The 12174-nt window shown below is 41.3% G+C and overlaps 1 protein-coding gene across 1 annotated transcript in view; it reads right to left on the bottom strand.

Annotated features, from left to right (window-relative positions):
• PTPRT (protein tyrosine phosphatase, receptor type T) overlaps positions 1-12174 on the bottom strand; it is a 347808-nt gene that overhangs the window by 109064 nt on the left and 226570 nt on the right. Inside the window, exon 10 of the mRNA XM_009284586.1 lies at positions 10837-10939. Within this exon, the coding sequence (XP_009282861.1) occupies positions 10837-10939 (103 nt within the window). The remainder of the gene's footprint in view (positions 1-10836; positions 10940-12174) is intronic.

Raw genomic sequence — 12174 nt, 5'->3', positions numbered from 1 at the left:
GGCAGTGGTTGAGTCCCCATCCCTGGAGGTATTTAAAAGACGAGTAGATGAGGCACTTAGGGACATGGTTTAGTGGGTGGTGGTGTTGGGTTGACAGTTGGACTCGATGATCTTAGAGGTCTTTTCCAACCTCAATGATTCTATGATTCTATTCTATGATAATTACCCCACCGTTGCAGATGTATAAACAGAGGCACGGAGAAAGTGCAATGGGTGACTTGCCTGGTATCACACAGTACCAGCTGTATGTAAACAAATCTCCACATTCTTGTCCAATATTCCTACTTCCACCCACCAGCCAGTATGTCCTCTCTAATGGAGTTTGGAGTTTCCAGCCTGAACACATGCTAATCCTACAAAGTCTTTCAAAAAGGCAAAATAAAAACAAAATGCTACTTCTGGGCATCACTCGAGATGTGACCGGAGGAGCAGACAGCGCTGGGAAAGAGAGGTGTTCTGGAGACTGTCTCTTTCTTAAAACTGCACCACACACAAGACACCACAGATTGTCAAACTTCCACCAACGCCGGTAACAATGTCGTGCCAATAAGCGGGTATAATGATGGTTTAAATAAACAGCTGTGTGCATGTGTGCACATCGAAATACCTGTGTGTGCGCACATACATGTCTATCTATACACAAATACATATATTAAAATCAGTGCTTCCAACCTCATAATGTTCCACTCACCATTACTCTTCTATGAGTGACTAATGACCACGTCTTTCCAAGGAAGGACAGCTATTGAAATAAATCTAAAAATGCAAATATACCCATATAGTTCTGAGCAAGCCTAATGGTCGCCGCAGCGTCTGCGCACAGCAAACAGAAACGTTGTAACATGCACAAAACATAAGTAGTTGTCAAAAAGACAACTGTATTGGCAGTCAGTATTTACTGACCAAAAAAGAAGGATTTGTGTGCTTAAAAGCCCATTTTTCCCAGCTGTATCATTTGGTCTAATGAAGATGCTATCCATACTCAGAAACTTACCTCCTTTCCATCCCCAGACCACCAGAACACTGCTACTGCATCTTTTTACCTGTATTATATATGCATCATTCTTTTAAATGCTTTAAATTCTCTCAGTTTAATCTTCTTGGAAATAACAATTTAAAAAAAGAAAGAAAAAAAATCACGAACCAGAGGGCATTTCAAAGCTCTGTGTTCCATTATCTCAACCATCTCCATAAGCCTGACCTGGCTTGCAACACAGATTAGACATAATAGCTGCTGCTCCCCAGTGGAACGGGCCCAGTCCCTGTCTCTCCAGCTCAATGTTATTTTGTGCCGGCAGATTAAAGATAATGAGCGCAGACAGATACGGCTTTCGCTGCAACAGGAGCTAATGTTAGTGGCTTTGGAGGTGTTTTTTCCCTCCTGAGCCACCTGCCATCTGTTTGATCTACAAAAAAAACCCAGGCCCTTTTTTGTTAATGTCGCTTAGCATTAAACAGGCATCGCTGACTGAGGTCTTGTTGTCATCCTCAGCGATCGCTGGTTTAAGACCAGAAGGAAGTTTCAAGGACAAGAAGAGCCAAAGTGGATCTTGAGGAAGCTGCAGGATGGAGAGACTATGACACACCCTTACAGGGACTGTCCAATACTTTCTGCCCTGTCCTTCATAATAGCAGTGGCTTGGACAAGGGGATGGGTATATTTGCACATATTCTCAGTCAGAATTAATTTGCTTTCTCTCCCTTTTCCACAACCATAGCTACCGGACTGTGGAAGGAAAAGCCACACATAAGAATCTGATGTCTTTTTTAAGAGAGAACACTAGAAAAATATTTCTGGCTGGTTTTGTGTGTGTTTTGTTTTTTCAAACCTAAAAGGCTAAGAAAAACAAAAGACAAATAGGGGGAACCTGCTCTGTTTCTAACCTCAGGAGAAACTTCCTTACTAGACAAGGCCGATATGGCCAGGTAACAGTCTACCCACAGTTATATCATCAGTGTGCAACAGAAAAGATGAGCTCTCCTGGGTAAGGATAATATAGATTTTCAGCACCTGAAGTATCAGCCAGATTCTTTCTACCTTTTGTGGACACTTTGTGCTTTTCAGAAAGTGCAAAGTGATCATGCTTCTGACACCAGGGAGAGGTCTTAAGTGGTACCTTCACTACAGTATCTCCTGCCCCGGAACAAAGGAAAATTGAGGATGAAGAAAGGGAAGAAGGAAAGTCCCAAGGACAAGGACTTCGCAACTGGTCTGTCATCACCTGTAAACACCTCCTACCTCCACCATAGTGGGAATGGGGCAGATTTAAACATCGGGGGGTTGTATCTGACAATCGTGTACTTCACCAACTCCCTTCAAAGCGAAGCATATTTTTGATGCAAGAGAAAACATGAAATATAGGGTGTACCCTTTGGCAGAAAAAAAAAATCAACCTGCATCAACATCAGCTCCTGCAGTTACTCAGGGATCCTTCAAGGTGGGCACTGAGGGAAGTCAACATTGCCTCCTCTTCTGTTTTGCTGTTTGACCTTTCCACCAAAAATACTGTGCGCTCTGCCCCTCTCCTGCCTTCCTCTTTGGCACCATGACTACTTTTAATTAAACCAGTCCTATTTCCCCTTCCTTTTGCACAGTAAGCAAATCCCTCACCATCTCCTAGCTCTGCCTTTTGCTTTGGAAAAGTGCTGCGCAAGGAGAACTGAAATTATAGAGAGGCAGAATAGCATCATGGCTGCAGAGGTTTATTCTTCTGAATTGTCTGGCTGCATTTATGATAATCCCTTCATTCCATCTGCAGCCCACGCACTGGTGCAGCAACCCCCTTTTCTAGTTCCAAGAAATTATGCATTCATTATGGAGGAAATTAACACCTCAAAGCAAACTATAATTAGGAATTCTTCAATTCGGTTTATGCTTTTTCAATTAGGCCCTCTATAATTTTAATCACGGGAGCATTAACATGTTTCCGGAATTTATATACCTGTAGTATAATTAAGTCCTGAAATGCCTTAGTCTGCAACAGCAAAGCAGAGCTTACTCATCTTCCCTTTTATCGCATTTTTGTGTTATTATAGATGCATTGAGGGGCACCTGCTAGCGTAAATATTGCCTGCCACATGCAACAGAAAAGAGCCCACTTGCCCTCTGAAGCCATCATCCTCACTCCTGGTAGAGTGGCTGCTGGCTGAATAAAGCTTGTGCACTGCTTCTGAGGGGTGGACATCTGCCAGGGCCTTGTGCCCAGACTCACCCCATCTCATTTTAAGTACCTTAAGGAGCTGCTTCAATTAGGTAAATTATCCTCTGTGGTCCGCAAAAAGAGCCAAGCTCCTTCCTGTGGGCTGCTCCGACCCCGAGTATCTGTGGTCAGGCTCAGTTCATCCCATTCAAGGGTCTGACCCAAGGGCTCTCACAGGCAAAAGGAGGCTTGGCAGTATGCCTCGAGAAATTCAGAGTTTCTAATTTTTAAAATCTTTTACGCTGTTTGCTGTTATCCTTTTATTCTGTGATAACAAGGAAGGGACATACTGGCTCTGGGAGCTGTGAAGCAAAGAAATGTCTTGGAAAAAGAAACCTTCCAACTGGCAACCATGGGTATTTTCTCCTGTTCCCTCATCTTATCGGTTGACAGCTTGATTTGAGAAAATGGCCATCAATTTGTGATTCTCAGCTTAAAGTTCAGACTTCATTAACCTTTTGATTGCTGGAGTTTAGTCTGACAGTTTACGTGGACAGCATAAAAGATTTATGCAAAAACATTCACTCCCCCAGTCTCAGTATCCTCAGGCCTTCATAAAACTAAAAAGTGTTAGTAAAAGCTTCACTGTAGAACTAATAAAATGCTGGCTGACACAAAAGAATTGGCTCTATGTGTAATTTGATTGTTAAAGTATTATCATTAAAATATATGCAAATTTTATGGCTTTCCTATCCCATTTCTGTCTACTGCCAAAGCTCTCTGTGGAACGGTTAGTAAGACACAACAGGTCATCCAGGCTCAGAGAACGGCTATGTTTCTGACGGCTGATAAATGGGCAAAGGTAGTTTTATGACCTTTTAAGGGACAGTATTCTCAGATGAACAGCATGCTGATCCAGTAAGAAAATGCAATCCTGTACCAGATGAGACAATCGACCCAAAATGCCCCTTATCCTCACTTTTTAGGGCCAACATCTGTCTCTTCAGGGGGAACTGAAAAAATGTTGAAACACCCATTCAACTAATAATGCCATGCTACATAAAAGGCTAAATATTCCTTCCTCATACTTATGGTTGTCATCTTGCATCCTGATGCATCCCTGTATCTCCATTATGCTCCTCTCCTGATACAGTAGGCAAAAGTGCGGGGATGGGAATCTCCTGAGTTTGATTTTAATGAGCAAACATTGTATAACCTGGCACGAGAAGGCACGTAAACAGAAGATAACGGAGGAAGCAATACGCTGCAGCTGAAAGGAGGAAAAGGAATGTGCTGCAGCTGGAAGGAGAAAACAAGATAAAGGCCATGAATGCATTTTGCAATGAATGAAGGAGGAGGAAGAACTGGCCAGTCTGCTAGAGCATAGATGAACCTCTCTGCAAGCTGCAGGTAGTGTGTGTACACTTCTGCTTGCTATAAAAAGATGCTAACAAAGAGCAATAAAGGTCTTTGGCTACTGCCTGCCAGAGTCCGTGCCGCTTAAATCCCCACAGGCAAAGCACTTCTAAGATCCAGAACAACTTCAAGTACCACTGAAGTCATCATGTGTGATCTAAACCCACCATTCAACAACTCCAGCTGAAATCGAAGTGTAGGCTCAGGCTTGCAGTGCTCTGGTCAGCTCACCAGGGTTTGGACACATTGATGAGGTCAAGCCTGCAAATGCTTACTATGCAACTCTATTCTGTTCCTTTTTGGTATAATAAACATCATGCTGATCCACCCAGCTGCCATTATTCCACGCCTTTCACCCAAATTCTGATTTTCATTCTCTCTCTCACATTCACACATAGTTAAAGAAAAAGCAGATCTGGTTTATCTTTAAGAGGAAAGAAACTCGCTCATTTACGTTCAAACTCTTGCCTAAATTAAAGGCAGAATGCCATGCAGGAGAAACCCAGCTTGAATGATTTCAGAACAATATCCCCGAGGTATATTATAGGAGATGTTAATTAATACAGATAATGAGGCTTATAATATCAGAAGCCTAGATTGATAATCTCATTCCTCATTAGATACTACAAAATTAAAAGATCTAACGTGATGACTGTTTGCCCTGTATTCAATCAACCAAGTCATGTGATGCATACATTTGAATATGAGTTTAGAAAAAGCAGGCCAGGCGTTTTATTTTCCAGGTATTTATAACGTGCCTATCAATGCAACTGAACTTTCAGAATTACCAAGGGCATGATAATTTGTTATGCTCCCCATAGCTTTCAACATTAGAACCTTTTGTATTGTTTCACTGATCCTTGACTCCATCCTTTATTTTCAAGCACAAGGTACGCTGCGTGGGAGTTTTAAGAACAAGAAATTGCCACCCTTTCTTGGCATTAATAAATTAATTATCAACATAAATGCCTGAGGCAAGCTCATGTGATGCCACTAAGAAGTTGCAAAGCAGCGAACTGAACAGCATTGCTCCCTATATAGCTATGGAGATCTCTACACCAAAGCCACCACCTGTAAAACAAACAAAAAACCCAGCAAATTTTGCAAGTTTATAGCTTCTTGTCTCATTCCTCCTCCACCACAGACTCAAGGTCACTAGGCTTGCAAACCACTCCTTCAGAAGGATGGAAAGAACTACTGTGCATTAAAAACAAAATCAAAGTAAGCATGCTAGTGAGAGGGATATAGGAAAGGTAAACTCAGGATGAACAGATGATGCCTGAAATCACAAGAAAAGAAAGAATTATCTGGAGATTAAAGCTATAGCCTATGGCTCCAGAGATTCTTAATTTCTACTTTGTTGCAAACCGAAATGGAAGGCAAGTTTTATCTAGACATAGTCTCAGTTCTCCAACATAAAATGGAAGCAATACCGCTCCCCTTCATCACAGGAAATTTTCATTTGTTACTATATGTAGGAATACGTCAGTACACAGATACATCATACGGGACTGTTTGTTTGGAGAACAGCTTGAGCATAAAACCGGAAAAAAACACTGTTCTTAGGTGTTCTGTTAAATAACACTACAACTGTTTTCTCTTCATTTGTTCAGCATGACGTAGACCAAAAATATTTCCTTTATTTCATACTTGGGAAACCAAGAATCAGATGACAATACTCAAGAGTAACATGGGGCTTGGTCCACATAAATTAATTTCTCCTACTGGCTGGCTGTTGATATGAAAATATTTGTTTCACCTTTGCTCAGTACTTCTAAATATATTTAAAATATTTAAACTGCTGTTCCTATTTAGAGGTTTACTTATTTCCGTTAAGATGTCTTATTTCCGTTAAGATGGACATTAATAAACTAACCCACCCTTCCTCACCATCAAAGTGATTACAAGTATCCGACCATTGCACACATACACAATAAATGACTCTTACCTATTTCTCCAGGACTACTTACACATGCTTCTTACACTTCACATATATATATTTTATATAAATATATTCTCCCCCACAAATATATATATATATGTGCGTAAAGGCAAGTGCAAAGATTGAATACCTTTTTTCTAATAATACTGTTCTTTAGCACAGTACAGGCGTCAAGTGCCTAAAGACCACGCTGTACCTGCGTGCTGGCAGACACAAAAAAGAACATCACACATTATTTACTGATACACCTCAGAGAACTGCAGGAACATAGGGAGATTAAATCAATCTTTTTCCAACAAAGAAGTTCTTCATAGTCTGAAACCCCCCAAAATTGCAGACTCCTCTCTAACGTCCTTCTACAGTGTCCTACAGCTCCAATATACAGAGCAGCGTATCGACAAGGCAATCACACCTAAGGGGAGCATTTATTTAAACTCTAAAATCCTCAAAACTAATACATGCTCTGGAAATTTGATTTTCTCCATAACAGTAGTATACGTAGGTTGATAGCACCAATCGCGTGTTAATAAACCAGATGGACTTTCAAATATCCAACACACAAAAACCAGCCCAGTGGACATGTCATGTAGATAAAATCCCTCACAGTGGTATTTTCAAGCAGTGAATGGGATATAAATTCTCAAATAGAGGTCTAAAGATGTCATATGTGAATAATCTATGAAGGACTGACTCAGCCCTCCTGACAATAATAGATTCAAAGGCAGAATTATCCTCAAAATCACATTGGAGATTTTCAGGAAAGAGTTGAGGAGTAAAGATTGGGAACACTTGCATTCTTCTTTCCTCTTCTGAATCTATTATAGATGGATGTCAGTCTTCAGCAAATCAATCACAGCACCATTCGCGGGCTTTAGATTGATATAAGGACACCTAAAAGTTATTTTTAAAGGGTAACGTGGAGTCAAGCTCTGCAGGTTATACCATGGAAAATAAAGGCAAAAATGAAACACCTATGCCACAAGAGACAATATTTATGCTTGCTGAGGCTTCATCTTTCTTTTGGCAATAGGACAAAACAGATGAAAGAATATCTAAGTTTATGTTATTCCTATTAGTTCATACGAAAGCGTCTTAGAATCATAGAATCGTTTAGGTTGGAAAAGACCTTTAAGGTCTTCATTGTTATCTATAGATTGTTAACAATGCCGAGTTCATAATCATTAGTTTTATAAGCAACCTCATTTAAGTTATCATGAGCACTGGGGAACATCAGAAATGTCTTAATGTTGAAAGCGGCTTTGGATTTGGTGTACCTGGCATTTCAGATGAATGGAAATACAATGAACCTTACTTGAAATATTGTACAATATTACTCTAAAAATGATCTTGCAGACCATACTCCACCTGTATGCTGCTCAGACTACAGCAAAATTAAATAGCACAAGAGAAAGTAACGTAACTATCATATATAGATACTAGTTTCCAATCACACCCCAACACGTACTCCAACTCACCATCCCCAACATACAAGAGGAAATATTAAGAATAATTACTGTATAGTCAGGTTTTTTTCATCTTCACAGTTTGGGAGAACTGTAATAAAAACCCAGGGCACCGCACAGCAGAAACTGGCTGCCTGGAGAACTGTCAGGTTGATGAGATGAGGGATTGACCTACTCCTGCATAGTGAAAGATCTGAATATCAGAGGTTTTATGAGAAGGTGTGAGGAAAATCTATTTCAGACTACTTTCAAGTACCTTTTCAGAAGCATCTCAGGCAGGCTGGGATACGAAAGGTCAGCGTGCAAAAGGGAAAGGATCTAGGAAATCATGGTCATGCCTACAAGGGAGGCCAGGAGAACAGGCATCCTACCAGCTTGCTGCATCATGCGGGATCCCCTCCAGCTACCTCCGCACCGCTGCGCTGCTGCGCACGCAGATTTCTCACAGTCAGTTGTCTCAAATCTGTATTTTCACTAATGCCTTGGGTAACCGAACAGAGGATGGCATCAGGCTAAGAGGGCCTGTCCTTTAATCCTTGTATCAGAATTTTAAGGCATTTTGAAAATCAATTTTATCATATTTAATAAAGATGAATGCAAAATATTATACTTGTGAAGGAGAAATAAAACACACACAACCAAAAGATAGAACAACTAACCAGGCAACAACAAAGAGGATATATTGGATCTCAGCTTGAACATGAAGAAAACACTGAGGGGGGGAAAAACACCTCATTCTTGTGTGTTAAGAGTGTCACAAGCAGTTCACAGTATGCTATTCTTCTGATCTGCTGGGTGCTGTTGAGGCCTCCGAGGGAGTGCTACCTGCTTTTGGACATGGTATTTCAAGAGAATTTACACAAATTGGAGAGTGCAGAACAGACTGAAAGAAAAGGGAAGAGGTTGGGAAAATCTACGGTTGAAATAACTGGATTTGTTGAGGCTAGACTAGGAACAGTCTATCTGGTTATACAGAGAAAGGTATTCACACATTCTGAGGCTGTCGTAGTTAATAAAAAGCTAAAATTCTCCCCAAGACCCGTTTTTCCCCCCCCCCCCCCCCCCTTCTGGTTTTCACGCACACGTCTGTAAGTCAATGAAATGGGCTCATAATAGGAAGTAATCTTATCACTTAGATGTGGCATGTAAATATTGCACTCTGCAAATGTGTGTATAATAGACGACAATGCAATTAAAGACACCAGACTGAAAATTTATAAAAACCTCTACAGATTTTTTTGTAACAGACACATTTGCTGGAAAAGACATTATTCACTGAATGCGGTTAAAGTATAGTAAATTGACTTCGAGAAAAATCACAAGACTTTTCAATAAAAAGACAAAATAGCAACACTCTTAAGACAGCAGGTGGTAAAATGAGATACAGGAATGTTCCCCCATATAAAAAAAAACAGAGCTGTGTGATTTTACTGCTCTTTTCCAGCAGAAAAACATCCCTAAAGGACTCAGAAAATAGGCTCCTAAATTCGCTCATATGGAGTACCAGAGACTGAAAGGGAAACTTCAAAATACGTTACTCAGAAAAACTAGAAAAGGGATGGTGCTAAGTCTTAAAGAGCGGATTTTTTGCTTGAGAGTATCAATGCAATCTGGGGGAAAGCTGTGACATAGGGTGGACCACCAACTGATACAGGATATTTCATTAAATCAAGTAGTATACATCTGAGCAATTTGCTCCTGAATACTTACTGGGACATCCTTCAAATGCACTAAGAACCAGTCAGCAGGGCGTAGAAACCCAAGTCACTTTGAAAGAAGGGACTATGGGTTTTTAAAATACCACCCATAGGAAAAATTCCAAAAGTCTCTTGTGAAAACTGGAGGTAGAAGCCTGAAGAGCCTACAGCGAGGTAATAGCTGTTGGATACCTCTGCAAAGCAGTATCCACTATTTTTATCACAAGCAATTCTAATTCCTGCTCTCAGCTGAGGGGACCGGCAGGACGAATGACCAACTGGCACTTCTGTCAGCGACAGATTAGGCAGTGCCGGCTCAGAAGGTTAGTTTTTTTGTCTGGGCTTGTGCCTTTCACCACGTACAAATTCACCTAGATGGAAGAAAGCAATGAAGTACACACCTCTAAGTCGTGCTTCCACAGTCAGGGAGCAATCTGCAGTCGAGCGTCCCATTGCAGCATCTCATCATTAAGAATGGGACCCAGCTCAGGGACAGCCAGAAATGTTTTCTGCAAGGTCCTTGCTCTATTCCACGAGTGCCTGAGCAACTCCCTGCACCTAAATCCTCTACTTTGCCAGTGGAAATTGTGCTTGCCTACAACTGGCAAAGCCTCACTAAACCAGAGTTCATCTTTTCTGAACTAGATCACGACTTCACTCCACAACCAGCCCAGGAGCAATAGCTGGATTATAACATCAAGATGTGAGGAATGTGGTTAGATCCAGAATCTGAACAAATGCATCTGCAAGCATTAAAGATAGTTCAGACATTCATACGATAGTTACAAAAAGGCCTTGTCCATCACGGAAGAGAGGGCAGGAGACGGAGGCCTGAAGCCTCCTCCACCTCTGCATGGCGATGCTCAATTCACAGTACGTACAGAGCCGCACGTACTGCTGTACTCCAGTGCTGCAAAGGCATCTGAAGTGATGCTGAAAGGGTAATAACCCCATGCAATGCTATCAGTAATCCTTCCTGGAGGTTAACAGCGGGAGGCAAGCAGGTTGAGGCGTTTATGAAAGGAGACTGTGAAAGGCGGAATCAACAGCGGAGTTGGCCTTTTAGTCAGCGTTCGCTTTCAGCAGCTACATTATCAGTCGAGAATGAGAGAGGCGTGAGTGAAGCCTGGGGAGGAAGGAGAAGGGAGAACTGTGAAAAGAGAAGGCAAAACACCTACCTGACAGGCGCTCCCCGGGACTGAGCGGGCTTCAGCATAACGGTGATGGTAGTGTCAGTCTCATTCAGGGGGGAGTCCGTGTCGTATTCTGGCATCGACGGTGCTGCAGCAGAACAAAGACCAACACCTTAGTAATACACCAGTTACTGCTTTTGGTAGTGATGGCAACGTAATATTAAGATTTCTTGGAGACTGCTTAACATTTGTCAAATGAAACATCAAAATACTTCCCAAAGTTATGACCAAAAATGTCAAAACTGCTTAAATATTTGTACGCTCTTCTCCTATTAAAATTAAACAGGAATCAGACACCGAAATCTTCAAGGTGGCTTTGCAAATCCTGTCTTGAATTTTTAAGACTTAGTAATCCTTTCAGATGGGATCATTCCTTCAACTTTAAAGGTGAAGAAAGAAAACTGCATGGACATGATATAAAAGACCACTTAGGATGAGTGAATCAGTGGCAGAGCTAAAAATAGCACCCAGGAAACCTGGCTCTTGTTCACTATTCTGGTCATTGGATCAGACCTCCCACATCTTAGAGTTTTCAATACATAGACTTAAGTTGTGTCTCCTTGATTAGCTGGAGGGTGTGTTACGAAGCACAAAAGACGAAAGAGAGGAGCACAAATTAGCCAGGTTATTTTAGTGCTCAAACCCATGACATTTTACCCCCGTGCTTCAGTGATGTTGAATCAACAGGCAGCTGCACGGCTTCCAATGGCGTGCTCAGGCACTACCCAGCCACGGTATCCCCATCGCTTCGCTGACGTGTTCCCCAAAGCAATATAGAAAACCACTGAATATTCACACTTAGCCAAAGTCTAGTTTCTACTTCTGCTTTATTATCTTCTATTAGGATCACTTCATGAAAGTAGGATACCTTTCCTTAGGAAATGTATTTTACTTATTACGTTACTTCTTCCTTCCCCAATAGCAGACATTGTTTGGGACAATTTTTACTGTGGAAGAACTGAAGAGATCACGAGATCAGAGCAGCATCAAATTTATTCCAAACATGCAAGTTTTGTTGAAATATCTTTCAAGTATAAAGCAAACAGAAGAATTCACACAAATAGTTCATCTGTAACTCACAAGGGCAAGCTGCATTGCGGGGGATCCCATATTTAATCCTCTCACAGTGATTTCCACTGTAATCCTGTTTACAGTCAGGATTTTTATCTAAATGCCTGAAAACTGTCAAGAATGGTGGTTGCTATTATCAACTCAGCTACTGACTTCCCTGTCAATAAGCTGGCAATGAGTTCAGAATGAATGCCAATTCCTTAACAAGGATTTCTCTGAAAACGGTGCTCTGCATCAAGGGGAAGCAGTGTC

The sequence above is a fragment of the Aptenodytes forsteri genome, unplaced genomic scaffold (genome assembly GCF_000699145.1).
Source record: "Aptenodytes forsteri isolate BGI_AS27 unplaced genomic scaffold, ASM69914v1 Scaffold215, whole genome shotgun sequence".
Lineage (NCBI taxonomy): Eukaryota > Metazoa > Chordata > Aves > Sphenisciformes > Spheniscidae > Aptenodytes > Aptenodytes forsteri.
This window is presented reverse-complemented; position numbering and strand designations above follow the sequence as displayed.